Here is a 20,524-nt window from a genome sequence, read left to right as displayed (position 1 = left end):
CCCCTCCTCTCTCTCTCTCTCTCTCTCTCTCTCTCTCTCTCTCTCTCTCTCTCTCTCTCTCTCTCTCTCTTCTCTCTTTCTCTCCCCCTCTTATGTGAGAAAGTGGTATACGATAATGAATCATACCAGTAGTATCCTCTACCACACCCCAAAAACTAGTTTACATAGTGTGGCCGTAGGAGAAATGAAAGATAAATAGGCAGGGATATTTAACTGTAATAAATCACATATTTCGTAAGACACATATTTGGGAGAAGTGCTGGGAATTAAGGAACTCATTTCTAAAATATTTATAGGTTTTTCAAGACAGGGCAGTTGTCACAGGCAGTGATGTCACAACAGTGTGAGGGAGTAATTGATACCAAAGGTGTTACTGGCCGTAGTGAGAAGATCGTCAGGGACAAGAATGAAGATGGTGACACTAGAGAGATACACAGTGAGTTTAGGGCAGCCACACTGGACATCACAGACATGAGGGACAAAGTGATGTTTATCCAGAAGTTTGCATTATAGTCCTCAGAAAATTAACAGATTCAGTAAAGAGCCAACTTGAATGGGGGATATTGGATAATGGCTCCTGACATAATGTGTCACAAACATTGCAAAGTCCCATGCTGAGTTACAAACAGTGAGGACTGTAGCCTACAGAGCAAGTGTAATCGACCCGGGGAGTAACACCGAGGAAACAGATTTGATGGTTCTTCCTGAGTAGTGGTGCAGATCGCGCCACTACAAGCTGGGAAATTCAGAGTTGTCATTCAAGAGTATTTAATTCACTGGCACAACAACTTTCTGGATATAAAACAATGGAGCATTAGTACATCCAGAACAATGCAAATATGAAATGATAGTGACTTCGTTCACTATTTCCAGCAAAACTAAAAATATGGTATATGAAGAGTTACAATCCCAGTATTTTTTACAAAATTGAGTCCTCAAGCATTACAAGAAAAGTATTTTTTTAGGCTCATAATCTCTTGCCCCTTTGGTCTAGTGCCAGAGACTGATGTCTAGACAGAAGGAGAAACATTGATGAGATGGATAAAAGGTAACAACCTAACATTGGTTGTAAACGTCTCCTATTCCTGAACACATCTGAGACATTTCTGTGAGCATGGAAGTGTGTTATGTAGATAAACACAGGCAACAATTGGCAATTTAGATCATTAAATACTGAAGACAAATGGTTGTAATGAAGTGTGAGTGGATGGAAAATCCACAACACTAACTGGGGGTAAACTTTGTGGTCTGCTGAAGAGGGTAAAAGTCAACAATACCTGTGAACTTTACTGTGTAGAGAGCCTAGCACAGTGTAGCATGGTGTGAAATGGTTGGGATGTGTGCTGATAGAATAGCTGCTTGGAAAATTATATTTTTTAAATTTCTTTCTTCATAAGCAACGAGAATATCTGATATGTTCAATGATGTTCATAATATAATACTGAGAACCATGTATCTGCAGATGTGTACAAGCAGTGTTAATTGGTGGATTGTTTTCTTTTCATCAGGATCCGTTGCAAGATGTTATCAAGGAGGATTCTGAACTACATTTGGACATGAATGAAACTGAGAATATTGTAAGCATTCACATCTCTGATTTACTGTGTGTAGACTGAGGAAAAACATCTTTGGTAAATTGTTTAATTTAAAAGATGCATCACAGTGTAATAGGCACAGATTGAGTTTCCTGGAACTCTGCTCTACTAATAATTTTCCAATTTATTTGAGCTATTCCACTTGCTTTAGATTATAATCTTTCATTTACTGATTGTTCTGAATAGAATCTGAACTGGACTTGTAACAATTGTATAATCCTAGTTTCAGTGACCTTGATATCAAACATATTGTATAATGCATATGTGTGTTTGATGCATTAAATTCACATTTAATAGAAATATTAATTTTGGTAGTGTTGCTCATTTGTTACATGTCCTTTTTTTTTCCAAAAATTCCTGGTTTATGCAACACAGAAAAATATACTGAATTTTTTAATCTTCTCAGTGGATCAATGATATTTGTGAGTTTGTGCCACAAAGGTGGGAAAGTTATTACATTTGATAAAAACATCAAAAACTGAAGGAAAAGGATAGATTACTGCTCACTGTAAAGAAGACACATTGTGTTGCAGATAGGCACAAAGAGAAGACTGTAACAGATTTAGTTTCGGGTTAAAGCCTTCTGTAGAAAAGAAAACACACACACACACACACACACACACACACACACACACACACACACACACACACACACACACACGTGTGTGTGTGTGTGTGTGTGTGTGTGTGTGTGTGTGTGTGTGTGTGCGCGCGCGCACGCACGCAACCACCATCTCCAGCAGCTTGGACTGGAATGCATCTGTCATGTTGAATGAAAGTAGCAATCTGGAGGAGTTGCGGAGTAGAGGAAGAGACAGCAGAGTACGAGTGGGTGATGGAACAGTTCTGTCTGGTCGAGCTTGCAGGGGCTGCAAGTAGGCATTTCAAGACTACCAGGTACAGTGTCGGGAAGCTGTAAGGGAGGAAGGTTGGGGGTGTGGGAGAACAGGCAGTGGAAATGAAGAGGAATGGGGAGGGGGAAAGCCAGGCAGGTGCATTGGCAGAGGGCAGCACACATTGAGGATTAGGAAATGTGATTAGGGAGGAGGTGATAGGACAGAGGGTGCACAAACTGTTGGGCACATGGTGTGCGGACAATAGGTTACCATACGTTGAGGCCAGGAGAATTTTGGGAGTGGAGACTGTGTTATACAGATAACGCCCATCTGCACAGTTCTGAAAAACTGGCAGTGGAGGGGAGGATTCAGATGGCCTGGGTTGTGAAACAGCCATTGGGATCAAGCATGTTATATTCAGCAGCATGTTATGCCACAGAGTTGTCCACCATGCTCTTGGCCACAGTTTGGCTGTGGCTGTTCATGCTGGTAGACAGATGGTTGCTAGTCATACCATTACAAAAAGCTGTGCTATGATTGCAGCAAAAACTGATATATGATGTAGCTGTTTTCACAGGAGGCTCAGCCTCCAATGAAGTGAGATGGCCCTGTGACAGAACTAGAATAAGAAATGCTGGGTGGGTGGATTGGCTGGTCTTGTACCTGGGTCTTCTGCAGGGGTATGATTCCTGTGGCAAGGAGTTGGGATTAGGAGTGGTGTAGTAATGGACTAGGATGTTGCGGAGGTTGTGTGGGTGATGGAATACCATTTTAGGAGGTGTGGGAAGGATCTGGGGTAGAAAGTCCCTTGTTTCAGGGCATAATGATGGATAATCAAAGCCCTGATGAAGGATGTGGTTCAGTTGTACCAGTCCAAATGGTATTTGGTGATTCCATTGTAGCTGGTTCTTGGAGGTGGTGGGAGGATTGGGAGTGTGAAGAAACAGCATAAAAGATGCGTTTGCGGACTAGGTCTGGGGATAGTGCCTGTCTGTGTCCGGGCAGGGGAGCTCTTGTCACTGCAGATATTTCGCCCCTGTTGGCCAGACTGTGTGGTAGGGATGGCAGCTGTTGATATGCAAGGATTGTTGATGAATGGTGTGTTTAATGTGGACAGAGGTGTGGATGGAGCCATCAGAGAGGAGAAAGCCAATGTTCAGGTAGGTGACATGCTGGGTTGAGGAGGACCAGGTGAAGCGGATGGGAGAGAAGCTGTTACGATTCTGAAGGAATGACAATCGGATGTCTTGGTCGTGAATCCTGGTCATGAAGATATTAGTGCACCTGAATAAGACCAGGGGTTGTGTTTTAGGAAGCTATGAGTTTTTCCTGTAGATGGCCCATTAACATTTTGGTGTGGGAGGGTGCTGTGTGGGTGCCCATGTAGGGTGTGTATGATCTGGGAATTTTTTCATCTGGGAGAAAACCAGAAAAAACCCGGGAATTGTTTAGAATTCCAAGAATTTTTCAGCATTTTAGTTTTCAATTAAATTTTTGTGATTTTGATTGGTAAGAACCAATACTCTAACAAAGGATATTACTGTATCTCGCTACTGCAGAATAATACTGCAGCAACAAAACATGAACGAGAAAAAACGAAAATAAAACTTAAGTTGCAAAGGAAATGTGCCACATACAACAACAGAACACAGTGCTCATATAAGAGTCTGCCAACAGCAAAGTTTGTCAAAGGCCTTAGGAAAACTGTGCAATGCTTCATAACAACAAATTGCCTCCGATGAGTGTGACGTGACAACTGTTTAAATTAGATTTGTTTGAGCAGTTGCGGGTGGGCTCTTGCGCATGCGCAGTTGAGTCGCATGTGAGCAGTACCTTCTCCCGCTTCTAGTTACAGAAGTGTGGCTGGGCGCCACTATATAATATTTCCCCGGTTCGGGAATACAGTAAATCCGGGGCTGATGCAAAGAGCAGTTTGAGTTGTTGTGGGAGGTGTGTCATCTTGACGTGATCTGTGTATACATTCAGTGATTTTATTGTTTCCTCTTCGTTTATGGCTCTTACGTTAAATGAAAACAAAACAGATTTTTGTAACCAGGAGCTATCAAATGAATTAAAATATGTTCGCGTAATTACGGAAGGCTAAAATATGTTATTAGTTTCAGATTTTATTTCCACCTTTCTGACAATCAAGCATTAATTGCCTTGCAGAACAATGAAGTTATTTTTGAAAGTTTTGCTAAGGAGATTTGGTTTTTATTAATCTTTTCTGCTGAGGCAGTCAATTTGTTTGAAGCGAAGTGTTTAGTTTCACACTATTGGCTAGTTTCAACTGTTTGCTGTATTTCAAGTACACTGATGGCCTTATGCCATAATAAAGAACCAAACATGTGGTAATACAGTACTGGTGCTCCAAGAAAATTTTAATCCAAATCTGGACAAACGAATGTGCACTTTAAGCCGAATTATGCATTTTAATATGGTTCACAAAATTCCGATGCTCTTGAAGTATCGTCTGACGTCTTGTTTCTTTTATGACATAATGAACGATCTTTTAATGTTTTACACATACAAACATATGGGGTTCCTGCGACAGCGTAGCTGCGCAAGCGCAGTGACGCCTTTTATCTGGCGCTCTCTTTCAACTACTGAAACGAACCTATTTCTAACAGGTCACGGGAAAATATTGCGAATGGCAATTTTTAAAAGCATAACATTCAAAGCAAATTTCCTTTTATGCAAGATGAACTCTGTGCGAGAATGTACGATGAATTTCTTAAATCACAAAGCGTTTGACTCTCATTTAAAAATAAACTCTTTGAGAAGGACCATTTAGAAGAATTTCGAGCCCAGAAAATCAGACATTTAGGTCATTATTAAAAATTTTACTGGCACATTTGTGCAATGTGTCTTAAAGTGTAACACGCACAAAGAACGTTGGAAAATGTAGTGTTTGATAGTAGCAACCCACTAGGCTTGAGAGATGCTGGTGTGTAGGGAAGTGGCACCCAAAGGTGACGAGTGGGGGACCTAGGAGGTAAAGGGACGATGATAGCGGAAAGTCATTGAAGAAGGTGATTGGTATCTTTGATGTGGGTGGCTAGATATCAAGCAGTTCATTGGAGGCGTTGCTCAATGAGGGCCAAAATTCTTTCATGGGGGCACAATAATGGGCCACAGTGGGGCATTCGGGATTGTTGGGTTTGTGGATTTTGGGGAACATGTAGGAGATGAGTGTCCAGGGTGTTGTAGGGAGAGGAGGGAAATGGATTCATCGGGGAGGTTGTGGGAAGGGACCAAGGTTTTAAGCAGGTTTGGAGGTTATGTTGGATGTCAGGGAATGGGATCACTCTGGCAGCGTTTATACTGGGAGTACTTAGATAATTGGCAGAAGCTTTCTGCTAGGTAGTCACTGCAATTCATTAAGACAGTGGTTGAAACTTTGTGTACAGGTGGAATGATCATGTCAAGATATGTCTAGAGGTTGCGTATGGCTGCCTTTTCATTTGCTGGACGATTGGTGTTCCTAGGAAGGGAGGTGGGGAAGGATTGTGAGGCAAAGTTGGAGGTAGGAAGTCCTGGAAAGTGACCAGAGGATTGTTAGGTGGGAGGTGGGGAGGAGTGTGGTTAGATGGTAGTACGAACTGAGAGTGTCAGGGTTCAGTCTTAGGATTAGGTTATCTTTGGTTGGAGGGATTGGTGGCAAAGAAATATTTCTGTTGGAGCGATTGTGAGAAGGATAATTGGTCTTTGAGGAGTTAGTCATGGTTAATTCTGGGTGTAGGGGTAAAGATGAAGCTGTTGGATAGAACTGAAACTTCTGTGGAGCTGAGGATTTTGGTGGAAAGGTTAACAACAATCTCCTGAAATTATTTCAGCTATAAATTTAGTGGGGTGTTGATAGCGAATTTTTGGGTGTGTGTCAAGTTGAAAAGATGTCAGCAGGTTGGGAGTGGTGTGTGGAATACTCCTCCAAATGATGGAAAGCAAGGGAATGAATTTCAGAGATGTGATGTATGTAGTTGGGATTGCATAGTAGCAGTATCTTATGGAAGTAGCAGAGATTGTTCTGGGATGCCTGTGCAAGGGAGATGATTTTTGAAGTACCAGGTTTGTGAGGGCAAGGGATTGGTGGAATCTGAAAAAGGTGAAGGTCATTATTCATTACGAAAGGAGTGGTGGGACCCAGAGAAAAGAATTTTTATGGTGAGACCATTTGGGGAGGGGGGATTCCATAGTTTAGGGAGCATTTAAGGAACAGCATGTGGGATTGGGTTTCAGTCAGGGAAGGGATATTTTTCTGAATTGGTGCAGAAAGATGGAGCTGGGTCATTCCATTAAAAATAATCAGATTTTAACCAAAGTGGGTTGCATCACGATTACAGATTTCAATGAAATTTGGTACAATTAATACCTGCACTAAAGTAAGCTCATATCTCAGGTATTAAATATGTGAAACCCCCAGGGGACTGAGCTAGGTCCTCCCAAAGTTACAATTGTGGTCTTGTTTTCAAAAAACCTGCAATCCCTATATGACATCCTAGCTCCTGTACTAAATCAGATACAGCCAAAAGGTTGGTTTCATTTGAAAGGTAACACCTCTCCCTTGTAAGAGAAAGCAAGGATATTTTGCAATGGTTCATGGATCGAAAGTAATACATAGACAAACAGCTAGACAAGTTATCACATTTTTACAAGTTTCCAATATTTTTTATATCATGTCAATTATAGTACTGAAACGATATTTGGTGTGTATAGAGAGGTGATAAAGCTGAATTCATGAAACAAATGTGGTTGTGTTACTTGCATGCACACATTGACTTTTAGGATTTTGAAAATTCTGAAATTGTCAAAAATTACTATTTGGGACGTCCCCAAATGCAATGTGTGCAATGTTACAGCATGCTGCAAATTGGTTCATTATGTACCTTGTATCTAAGTCTAACTACCCCCAAAATATCTTTGTGTTACTCCAATGCATACCTTTTTTATTGCACTCTTTACCAGCGCGTACATGTCGATAAGGACAATATTGTAAGTGCTACAGAATTTGACACAAGAGACCCATTATTCTGCAGAATATCCAATGTGAATTAGTAGAAGTAGTGTGTTTCACACACTGGACACACAAGTCATTATCTAAACAGAAAGTTACATAGGAAGGGTGCCTATCCTCATTTGGATTGCGGAAAGTTGTTGAACAACTGGAGTATTTAAATTTCAATTGACCTGTCCAGTGCATACTGTCTGCCTGTTACAGTGTTTGGCACAGTATTTGGTTTTAGAATCTCCCCAAATTTCACCCAGCTGACTTCATTGGTTAAAAAGTAAGTCTTAACTGGTCCAAGTGGATGCAGATACTTCACCAAAACATCTTGGTTCTCTTCAGAACAGTTCATAACAAAGGCAAGATACCACTTAGAATTGTAGACGCAAATAATGTAAGAAGAGGGCCTGATATCCTGCAACGATACTGCTTGGTATTGTACTGGAGACTGTTGTGCCTCTGCATTGTGTGAAAGAGAACCCATATCATATCTCACAGAGCACGAAGTTCGATGCATCTTAACAACATCCTTTCCGGTAGGTATAAAGTGGTGGTACGGTCTTGTGTTTGGAATTGTCCTGCACTGATCAAGTCTTTCATCCAGTAGTATTGCAGTGTTGTTTTCGATGTCTTCTGAGGGCACATAGAAGAACTGAATACCCTTTATCTCTTGTGATGCAAATTAGAAAAAGTGCTTGTGCAGTGAGGATTGGGTGCTGAAGTTCTTGAAGACTCCTCCTGGGAGTCAGTCTTTTGACTGTCCCCCCCCCCCCCCCCCCACCCCTCCAACTCTATCACAGGCACTCTTCTCGTGGCTAGTGGCAAAGAAATGCCACTCAGCATCAGTTTCGAAGTCCTCAGAATGCAGTGTCAGATTTTTAAATTTTTCTGGTTTTTATGTTGAGATGATGCTCCATCTGAAAAGTAGTGAATTTTTCCTAAGTGTCGCATTGCATCTTTTATATAGGGAATAATGGTTTTCTGATAATAATGTACTGCAGCTGTTGAGTGAATGATATAGTCACTTAATATGCACATTGTCTTTACAGGTGATTATGCTGACCCTGATTTCGGTACATAAACTACAAAAAGATGCACTAAGACCAGGGATTGCTGCCAGTGAAATCCTTGTGCTGCATCTTGTACAATAAATGAGTAATTTTCAGAAAAATCTCCACTGACAATACACTCTGTTGGGCGGAGTGTTGCTTTCGTGAAGTTAGATAATATGATTGCAGTTTATATGAAGATGGTATCTGTTCTGAAGATGGTATCTGTTCTTTTAGACATAACAGATACCATTAGTGGTCTTGTAGATCTCGAAGAATGAAATTACAGAGAAATCCAGACCATTAGCTACCCACAGGAGTTGATAAATATCAATGGGGACAATTGAAAATGTGTGCCCCGACTGGGACTGGAGCCTGGGATCTCCTGCTTGCATGGCAGATGCTCTATTCGACTGAGACACTGAGGACACAGGGGATACTGCGACCGTGGGGTGTTTATCATTGGTACGCTCCCCGTGAGACATACACTTTAAACTTGCTGTCTACACACTACATTTGTAGTGTGCCTGCTCACTATACTCATTACTCACAGTAGTCAATCTACCGATTCCTGTAAGAGTGGTGTTACTTTTCAGCATGCCCTCTTACATAAGTTCATTGTGTGATTTCAATTATTTTGTAATTGAATGTCAGTTTACTTCTTTTAAAAATCACTTTCAATTTAACTGTAGTTCCTTTCATAAAAACTTGTTACCAATGCACAACCAGTTAATATCTTGCTAATCTAAAATTACTATGAAAACTGATGTAGCATATAACAGGTGACATTTCTGTTCTATAGATAAGCTTAGCAGCAACTGGTACTGTCTAAAACGGTTCAGTTTAAAGACAGTAAAATACACTTGATGAATAATGAGTCAAAGGATATTTTTACTCACAGCATCATTCGCTGGAGTCCAGACAGAAACATAACTGAGGAGAATACAATTTTAGGTGATGCCCTTTGCAGTATTGCAGTTACTTGATTGAACTGAGTTTGTCAGAAGATGGTACAGGTTAGATTTAAACATAAAAATAACTACTTTTTACTGATGTATGAAATTATGAAAGTAGTTTGCTGTTTCCTCTTCTATTAAATTTTCCTGCTGATTTAAGTTTATAAAGTAACTGATTGGTTAGCACAGAAAAATTAATTAAATTATCATATCTAAGGGATGACCTAACTATAGCTACTGGTGTTTCTCACTAGTTTGTGTATCCCTGTAAATGTCTATGAGATGGAGCTATAAAGTTGCACATCTTTGTAGTTTCAGCTCTCTGATTACAGTTCATGACAAATGAGAGTTACGTGATGTAGATACTTTATGTAAAGAACTGATCAGGTTAGATGAATACCCCACTGTAATGGTTCTATATATTAAGTTCATGTTTGTAGTGCCTCTTTGGTGACACTTCGATGAGTTGATTTACAACAGATATTGCTATATCTACTGACAGCCTTGGGAGAGCCAGTCCTGACAAAACTCTACCATCTGGTGAGCAAAATGTATGAGACAGGCGAAATACACTCAGACTTCAAGAAGAATATAACAATTCCAATCCCAAAGAAAGCAGGTGTTTACAGATGTCAAAATTACCGAACTATCAGTTTAATGAGTCACGGCTGCAAAATACTAACACGAATTCTTTACAGACGAATGGAAAAACTGGTAGAAGCCGACCTCGGGGAAGATCAGTTTGGATTCCGTAGAAATATTGGAACACATGATGCAATACTGAGCCTAAGGCTTATCTTAGAAGCTAGATTAAGAAAAGGCAAACCTACATTTCTAGCATTTGTAGACTTAGAGAAAGCTTTTGACAATGTTGATTGGAATACTCTCTTTCAAATTCTGAAGGTGGCAGGGGTAAAATACAGGGAGCGAAAGGCTATTTACAATTTGCACAGAAACCAGATGGCAGTTATAAGAGTGGAGGGACATGAAAGGGAAGCAGTGGTTGGTAAGGGAGTGAGACAGGGTTGTAGCCTCTCCCCGATGTTATTCAATCTGTATATTGATCAAGCAGTAAAGGAAACAAAAGAAAAATTCGGAGTAGTTATTAAAATTCATGGAGAAGAAATAAAAACTTCAAGGTTCGCTGATGACATTGTAATTCTGTCAGAGACAGCAAAGGACTTGGAAGAGCAGTTGAACGGAATGGACAGTGTCTTGAAAGGAGGATATAAGATCAACATCAACAAAAGCAAAACGAGGATAATGGAATGTAGTCGAATTAACTCAGGTGATGCTGAGGGAATTAGATTAGGAAATGAGACACTTAAAGTAGTAAAGGAGTTTTGCTATTTGGGGAGAAAAATAATGATGATGGTCGAAGTAGAGAGGATATAAAATGTAGACTGGCAATGGCAAGGAAAGCGTTTCTGAAGAAGAGAAATTTGTTAACATCGAGTATAGATTTAAATGTCAGCAAGTTGTTTCTGGAAGTATTTGTATGGAGTGTAGCCATACATGGAAGTGAAACGTGGACAATAAATAGTTTAGACAAGAAGAGAATAGAAGCTTTCGAAATGTGGTGCTACAGAAGAATGCTGAAGATTAGATGGGTAGATCACATAACTAATGAGGAAGTATTGAATAGAATTAGGGAGAAGAGGAGTTTGTGGAACAACTTGACTAGAAGAAGGGATCGGTTGGTAGGACATGTTCTGAGGCATCAAGGGATCACAAATTTAGCATTGGGGGGGCAGTGTGGAGGGTAAAAATCGTAGAGGGAGACCAAGAGATCAATACACTAAGCAGATTCAGAAGGATGTAGGCTGCAGTACGTACTGGGAGATGAAGCAGCTTGGACAGGGTAGAGTAGTATGGAGAGCTACATCAAACCAGTCTCAGAACTGAAGACCACAACAACAATAGCAGCAACATTGCTATATTACAAGATATTAAACATCACTTAACTTTTCGCTTCTGTACAGATAGAGGTGAGGCTTGTTCTAAACGAATAAATTATGAAGAAGAAATACATATCATTTCGTTTGAATAATTATCCAGTGGAAAAAAGATTATATAATGTTACTGAATAAGACGGGACAGTACAGGGCTTTTGAAATCGATAAAGATATAATGCACACGCACACAACTGCACTCATGGACACACACACACACACACACACACACACACACACACACACACACACACCACTGAATACAGTGACTAATGTGGAGATAATAGCAACAGCATAAACTTTCTTCACTTTGTGGGTACAGATTACTTACTGATGTGGTAGTCTTACCTTGGTCTCAGGATGTGAAAATTTTGCAAATAGCTGAAAGGGTGAGAGAGAGCAGCAGGTGCCATTGAAGCATTATAAAAGGAAAAATTCATGAAACTCTTATCACGAAATTTTGCCTCCCATATTCGTGGGAATAATAGAGTTGCTGCCGTGTACAAGATAGTGTGTTGTGGCCATGATAGAGATGATGGTTGTGTTAGGAGCATGCATGTCTCTTTTGAATCATCAGTCTTCTGACTGGTTTGATGCAGCCCACCATTAATTCCTCTTCTGTGCCAACCTTTTTGTCTCGGAGTAGCAGTTGTAACCTATGTCTTCAATTACTTTCTGGATGCACTCCAATCTCTGCCTTCCTCTACAATTTTTACTCTCTACAGCTTCCTCTAGTACCACGGAAATTATGCCCCGATGTCTTTAACAGATGTCCTATAATTGAATTCCCCCTTCTTGTCAGTGTTTTCCATATATTTCTTTCCTCGCCAATTCTGTGGAAAACCTCCTTGTTCCTTACCTTATCAGTCAATATGATTTTCAACATTCTTCTATAGCACATCATCTCCGGTGCTTTGCTTTTACTCTGTTCCCTACTGTTCATGTTTCACTATCATAAAATGCGGTGCACCAAAGGTACATTCTCACGAATTTCTTCCTCAGGTTAAGGCCTATGTTTGATACCAATAGACTTCTGTTGGCCGTTTTGGCCAGTGGTAGTCTGCTTTTTATGTTATTGCTGCATCCATCGTGTGGTATTTTGCTGCCTATGTAACAGAATTGTGTAACTTCATCTACTTTGTGATCCTAACACTGATGTTAAGTCTCTTGCTGTTCTCATTTCTGCTACTTCTCATTACTTTCATATTACTTTGATTTACTATCTGCCTGTATTCTGTACTCACTAGACTGTTAATTCCATACAACACATCCTGTAACTCTTCTTCACTTTCACTGAGGATAGCATTATCATCATTGAATGTAATCATTGATTTCTTTTCACCTTGAATTTTAATCCCAGTCGTAAACTTGTTTCTTCAGTGTATAGATTGAATAGTAGGGGCAAAAGGCAATATCCCTGTCCTACATCCCTTTTTAATCTGAGCACTTCATTCTTTGTCTTCCAGTCTTATTGTTCACTCAAGAGACCTTGCACATATTGTAGACACATCTATCCCTATAGGTTACCCCTATTTTTCTCAGAATTCCAAATATCTTGCACCATTTGACACTGTCAAGCTCTTTTATCGGGCCAACAAATCCTATGAAAGTGAAAGTGTCTTGCTTTTTCTTATCAACTGCTACATCAGAACTGCCTCTCTGGTGCCTATACCTGTAGTAAAGCCAAACTGATCCTCATGTAACAGATCCTCAGATTTCCATTCTCCTGTATATTGTTCATGTAAGAAATTTGAATTCATAAGCTGTTAAGCTGACTGAGTGATAATTCTCACAGTTTTGGCTCTTGCTATCTTTGTAATTGTGTGGATGATGTTTTTCCAAGGACACAGGGTATATCACCAATCTCATATATTCTACACACCAACAAGAAAGATCGTTCTGTTGTCACCTCTCCCAATGATTTTAGAAGTTCTGGTGGAATGTAATCTATACCTTCTGTCTTCTTTGATCTTAAGTTGTACAAAGGCCTTTTACATTTTCATAATTACCTTCAAAGAAGTCTAGTTATTGCTGTGATATGGCTTAGATTGAGACACCAGGCAAGATGAAGAGCAACTGGTGTGAGTCATCCACTCTGTAGCAGAGATAACACAAATAGGCTGTTGCAGATTGCCTAAGCCACTTCCATTTAGCAGAAGCAAATTTCAGCAAAACAAGACTCACAAATGTCTAGGTGCAGTTAGATGTGGAAAGCAATGAAATAGACTCCTCCCCACTCCTTTCGATTGGTTACTGAAGGAATGGTGGGCTATGCTATCGTAACGCCCCCACCAATATATTAGTGGCAGTGCTACATTATTCCTCTCCAAGCAACCACTCTCGAGTAGCACATAATGAAACAAACCCTAAAGGACTTAACTGATTACAGCCAGTGATAGATTACACAGTGAATGATATATTATTGGCATTGTTCCTTCAAAATCTTGCGGTAGTGTTCTCGCTTCCTGCACGCGGGGTCTCGGGTTTGATTCCCGGCGGGGTCAGGGATTTTTCCTGCCTCATGATGACTGGGTGGTGTTGTCGTCGTCGTCGTCGTCGTCTTCATCTTCATCATCATCATCATCATCATCATCATCATTCATCCCAATTACTGTCGGAGGAAGGCAATGGCAAACCACCTCCACTAGGACCTTGCCTAGTACAGTGGTGCGGGCCTCCCGCATCGTCCCCTATGCTCCTCGGAGTATGGGACCTCATCATCATCATCCTCCTTCAAAATCAGTTGAAATTATGCTCTGATTTAGAAAAAACCCATATGCCACTAATCATTATTAAGTCTTCACTTTGCAACTCTGGAAACAGCGGAGATGCAGAGTTAATAAATTGATTGGACATATTCTTGATTATATAAAGACACATCTAAATGCTTCCGAATTTCAACAGGACTGCTGACCATGTCTGATTCAAAAATGACATCCATCATGCACAACATGACAACAATAATTCTCTAACCATTGTCAGCAGGCAAAGATAATTTTTTATTGTTTGATATTGCTTAATCAGCATTACTACACGATTGTGATGGAGGGAATGAATAGGGCAGTTAAAGATATAGTAAAAGAAAAAGACAAAAAGATGATTTTTGCAGATGATATGGTAATATGGGGTGATAATGGCATATGGGAGAAATCTTACCAATTATAGTGTTTTATGAAGACTGAGAGTGAAGAAGACACAAAAATACAGTTATCTGCAGAACGATTACCATGCAAAATGCAGCGAATAAGGTGAGTGTTATCTGCTATTAATCAATACACATTTATTAGTGGGGAAAATCATTAATTACCTCTCAACAATAGCATATGAATTTATTTATATGAATGAATGGTGTCTGTTCTATTGGACATGTCTGAAAGAACAGACACGATGCATTCGTATAATTAATTAAGCCTAACTGAGAAACCTTCTGTGTGGATGACAAATGCGTCCAACCTCCTGTGGGAATCCCAGAGTAGCGAGGTTTGAGGAAATGAGAGATTGAAGATAGATGGTGCTTGATTGGAATGTGGATCAGCTTTGAGGCGTACCAAGATAATACATGCATTTGCAACAATGCTCTGTGCCAGATGGTGCAGTGGTTAACGCACCTGCGTAGTAAGCGGGAGATCTTGGATTCGAATCCTGTTCTGGTACACATTTTCACTCATTGCTGCTGATTTCGCACAATGTTCTGATGCAGCTGACAGCAGTGATCCCCTCCCCTCCCCTTCCTTTCCTTTCTCTCCCTATCCACACTCAATTTATATAAAATTCTTTTAGTTAGGCTCTCAGGAAAAGTCATTCATTTAATGTGTTCCAAGGACAGTGATTAAAGATGTATGGTAAAATTAATCAGCTATCCACTAATTTAAATGTAGAATAAAGTCATTGTTTAAACCTGCTCTTTAGAGGAATCTTCACAAAAGTAAATTTCACATTGGTAAGATGTTATTAAACAAACTTATTATAATCTTAAAAGTTTCCACTGAATAAGGATCATTAATCACTATGTATTATCATGGTGAACAATATATCAAATAATTATGTAACCATTTAGCAAGATTAATTATAAAATATGCACACAAGATACATTATGTTTCAAACTTTGTCAAGTATATAATTACGGTCTGTACGATTGGAAATGAAGAATGAATATGGAAGTGGGTAGGGGTAAGTTTGTGACAGTATATATAAGTAAAAACGTATTTTAACATAAATACCTAGAAAGTTTAAAGTATCCAGATGTGAACACACTTTATGTTGCACTATCTTATGATAAACATTCACTACACTGATTGGTGCTCTGTTTTATTAATATCATAACTGGCAATTGGTTCCTCCCACACAACTGTCGCCTCGCGACAATGTACTCTCCACGTGGGTGTGTTTATAGACACACTGACTTCAGAGTACCATTTAGTGGATGGACGAGAGTGGGATATTCCACACAGTTGTTGTCGGCATCGTGAGTTGCGATGCATCGTGGATTAGTAGCTTGGCAGTGCCATGTAGTTGAGGGCATACCAGCTCATGGTGTCACGTGAACTGACAAGGTGTTACTTGCATGGGTCACTTGCTTGTGGCGAAATACTGTTAAGTGCAAACATCTTGTAAATAGCAGTAAAAACAGGCAACATATCGTACAGAAATGATACTTGCACTATTCTTGTCATCAAACATTAAACACTTGCCTCATGGAAAATAGCTTGGAGCAGTATAAAGATGTGATTTGCTGGGAAGATTCTCTGCAGTGTATTACACACTCAGTAATGAACACTAAATTTATAGAGATGTGAAATAAATTTTAAAACATTTTCAAAAGTTAGTACATTTTTCTGTAAATAACATTGCTTCATATTTTCGATGTGATACATTCCAAAATACATCTTCCATTCAAATATTCTAATTCCAAAGAAATTGGGTTACTATTTCTTCTAACATGAAATAGTCCAAGAGAGAAATGATGTAATTTCATTATTTTACCTTTGACGATTTCATGTGATCTAATTAGTACATAGTCACCCTCCTCGATGATCTAATCCATCAAGTGCTTCTGGTGCTCTAATACCATCTTCCATCTTTCCTCTTGTGATATTTTGCCAATCTGCAAAGTTAATAAAGTCTTTAAAAGTTTGTCAGTCTTCTCACTAAATAATACAGTACAGGTGGCACTCCAGAGCTGGTCAGCCAGACTGATAATATCTTGGAATCTTTCTAGCTTTTGCACACAATTTTGATGACTCTTACCACATGAACAATCTTCCCAATTCACTCATAGTGCGTTCAGCTAGATTTTATGCCAGATGATAGTTTGAGATTAAGATATAACGAACTTGCTTCTGCTGGATAAACTCATTCCCAAATGTTTGATCGAAATTGTAGTGCATTGTCTGTGAGAAAACAAGTGGGAAAAACTATGTTCACAAAATACTATGAAGCCGGGGGGTTAGTCTCTACTGTAGCAGAGCAAACATCTGTGTGAATCTCAGGAAGTAATGCCGTCTCCATCACTGAGTACGGGATTGTGAGTGATGGTGACTGGGTCTGAGCCACTAGTAGTGCATTACTCGTTGAATTAGACTTTTATTCATGTTAAGTGTAGAGGTGTGGTCACTGCTGGAGGGGAGGCCAAGAACCTTGGGATGACATGATGGGGTGCAGAGCTCAGTGAGTCTTTATCAGCAAGTATGCTTCAGCAGTGGCGTTCATGATCTGTGTCACCCATTACAGTCAGCAGGATGGCCAGCATTGACAGCAACTGTGTGCCAATGACAGATAGCCCCATCCAGACTGCTGGTCCATTGTGTGCCATGGAATACACTGCAGTAAAGGACAATATTGAAACAGTAGCTCCTACCGTGATCAATTTCAAAGGGGTGTGGTGACAAGGTGGTCTGCAAGGATTGGAGTGGGGGTGGGGGGGGGGGCAGTGGCAATGTAGCCAGTTGGGATCAGAACACAAGTCCCATCAGCTAGATCAGTGAAGATGACAGGTTGTTAGCATATAAACTTCTGCTCAGGCAGATCCCTACAGATTTAGGCACCTAAATCCAGGGTAGGTGACTGACTGCATCATTGTGGGATTCAAACAGTCTTCATTTAGGAATTAGAGACTGGCACTGTTGGATAATTGGAATGATATTCACACCTGGAGACTGTCTGGGTACATCTGACCAAACTGAAAAAGAGAGACTGGCTGGGAACAGGTCGGAGGAGGAGGAATTTATGAGTATCTGCATGCCTGTGCTTCTTCAATAGCACCATCTCCACTCCAGAAGAGACAAGAAGTTGTAGAAACACATTGCCATCACTGGGTGGCAATGACTACATCTATCCTGCTCTTGTCATTTAGTTAGCTCCTGGATGAACCTAGGCCCAGTAGCAATACTGCCCAACTTCACTCTTCAGAGGGGCTGCATACCTTCTTCCTCTTCATCATCTTCCTGAATGAGCGTTCTTGCACTCTGAATAACTCTTATTATTTCATAGGGCATTGTCATCACAATGATGGCACATCTTCCCTTATAAATACTTGATGCATTGGTGCCAGATGTTTTGTTGCCCCAGACTAGGGCATTGCTTGACACATTTCTATTCTGTGGCTCCTTGCATTACAAGGAAAGACATCTTGATTTTTACCCAGCTATACCAGGCACAATATTCTGTGGTGTAAAAATACTCTTATTTTAACTTCTTGCTTATAATTTTACTATTTGAATTTCATCGTGGAAAGAATTGATCAAACTTGGTGAACAGTTCTACAGTAACTAGAATCTGCGAAACATTCCACTTAGATTTTTTAAATGGGTCAAACTATTCTAATGCGACAAGAGAGCTACAGAATCAAGTATAACTGGATAGTAATACAATTTCACCTATTTTCTAAGGAATTGTACTGTGCATTAAGTGAAGATTTTCATGAAATTGATCAAAAATATCAGTTTTCAATTAATTTTTTATTTAGTAGTAGAACTCTTGGACAATAAGTTACCAGAGTTTCAAAGATGAAAATGCATCAAAAATTTCTGAAAAATAATTAAATGTATACCTTGACGATCTTGCAGTGCCCACTTTTTGAAGCAACATTTCAGTTCACTTGGTGAATGACGATTCCAAGAATTACTTTCAAGCAAACTTAAATGGAATACATCTAGAAGGCTGCAATATATGCTCTTTGGTTTTATGTGCATTTGACTAGTCGGAAAAGGATATCATGTAGAACAAGGCAGGAATTATATCAAAATGTTAGAAATAGTCACAATCAAGCTACAGTAGCCCATTACTAACAGTATCGTAAGGTGCTTAAAAATGTTATTAAGAAGGCAAAGAGTATGTTGTATCTAAATAAATTAGCTAATTCACAGGATAAAATTAAAACCATATGGTCAGTTGTGAAGGAACTGTCTAGTGTGCAGCACAAGGTTGACGATATAAAGTCAGTTCATGGTAAAAATATCTCTGTTACTGATAAATCAGATATGTGTATAGCATTTAACAATCATGTTCTGAGAATTGCTGGTTTAGAATTTAGTTTCTACAGAGAATCATATAACTTTCTTGGCAAATGCCTTTTCGAGATTGATGTCTGAAATACTCCTCTGTGATACAGACAAAGGGGATTTTGAGTCAATAATTAAATCACTGAAGACAGGACTCTCACGGCTATGATAGGGTGCCTAGCAGAATATTAAAGTACTGTGCTGCACATGTTAGTCCTGTATTTAGCCATATTTGTAATTTTTCCTTTAGGAATGGTCAGTTTCCTAAACAATTAAAGTACTCAGTTGTAAAGCAACTTTATAAAAAGGGAGAGAGGGATAATGTACACAATTTTAGACCTATTTCTAGTACATCAGTGTTTGATAAAGTCATTGAAAAGGCTGTGTATGTAAGGATAATTGATCATTTTATATCACACAATTTGCTATCAAATGTATGGTTTGGCTTTAGACTTGGTTTAACAACTGAAAATGCTATATTCTATTTTCTCCGCGAGGTTAAAAAATGGTTCAAATGGCTCTGAGCACTACGGGACTTAACATATGAGGTCATCAGTCCCCTAGAACTTAGAACTACATAAACCTAACTAACCTAAGGACATCACACACATCCTTGCCCGAGGCAGGATTCGAACCTGCGACCGTAGCGGTTGCGCGGTTCCAGACTAAAGCGCCTATAACCGCTCGGCCACACCGGCCTCCATGAGGTACTGGATGGGTTAAACAAAAGGTTTCAAATGCTAGGCATATTTTTTGATTTAACTAAGGCGTTTGATTGTGTTGATCACAAAATATTGCTCCAGAAATTGGACCATTATGGAATACAGGGAGTAGCTCACAATTGGTTCACCTCTTACTTTAGCAACAGACACCCATTTTTCACAGTGGTGAGAATGGCTGTGATGATGGATGGTCTGAGTGGGATGCAGTCAAGTGGGGGGTGCCCCAGGGTTCAGTTTTGGGACAACTCCTGTTCCTCATTTATATAAATGATATGCCCTCTAGTATTACGGGTAACTCTAAAATATTTCTGTTTGCTGATGACACTAGCTTGGTAGTAAAGGATGTTGTGTGCAACATTGGCTCAGTTTCAAATAGTGCAATTCATCACCTAAGTTCATGGTCTGCAGAAAATAAACTAACGTAAAATCACAGTAAGACTCAGTTTTACAGTTTCTAACACACAGTTCAACAAAATATGACGTTTTAATTTCACAGAATGGGCCTATCATTAGTGAAACTGAATAGTTCAAATTTCTAGGTGTTCAGATAGATAGTAAACTGTCGTGGAAAGCCCACGTTCAGGATATTGTTCAAAGACTTAATGCTGCCATTTTTACTATTCGAATGGTATCTGAAGTGAGTGATCGTGTGACACAAAAATTAGTCTACTTTGCTTATTTTCATTCGCTTATGTCATATGGTATTATATTTTGGGGTAACTCTTCCCATTCTAAAAGGATATTTTTGGCTCAGAAATGGACAGTTCGGGCAATAAGTGGTGTAAGTTCATGAACGTCTTGTCGACCCCTGTTCATGAGTCTGGGTATTTTGACATTGGCCTCTCAATATACAGGGTGTCCCAGCTATCTTGTCCACCCAAAATATATCTGGAACAATAACAACTATTGA

General features: G+C 39.6%; 1 protein-coding gene across 2 annotated transcripts in view; it reads left to right on the top strand.

Moving 5' to 3' along the window:
- Window positions 1–1,868, top strand: part of LOC126213203 (uncharacterized) — a 143,033-nt gene extending 141,165 nt beyond the window's left edge. For both annotated transcript variants that reach the window (XM_049940836.1, XM_049940835.1), the window contains exon 5: window positions 1,509–1,868. In XM_049940836.1, coding sequence (XP_049796793.1) covers window positions 1,509–1,616 — 108 coding nt within the window. In that variant the 3' untranslated portion in view covers window positions 1,617–1,868. The remainder of the gene's footprint in view (window positions 1–1,508) is intronic.
- Window positions 1,869–20,524: the final 18,656 nt, after the last annotated feature.

This window comes from Schistocerca nitens, chromosome 11 (genome assembly GCF_023898315.1).
Source record: "Schistocerca nitens isolate TAMUIC-IGC-003100 chromosome 11, iqSchNite1.1, whole genome shotgun sequence".
Lineage (NCBI taxonomy): Eukaryota > Metazoa > Arthropoda > Insecta > Orthoptera > Acrididae > Schistocerca > Schistocerca nitens.
The sequence above is the reverse complement of the archived record's forward strand: the minus strand, read 5'-3'. Positions and strand labels throughout refer to the sequence as shown.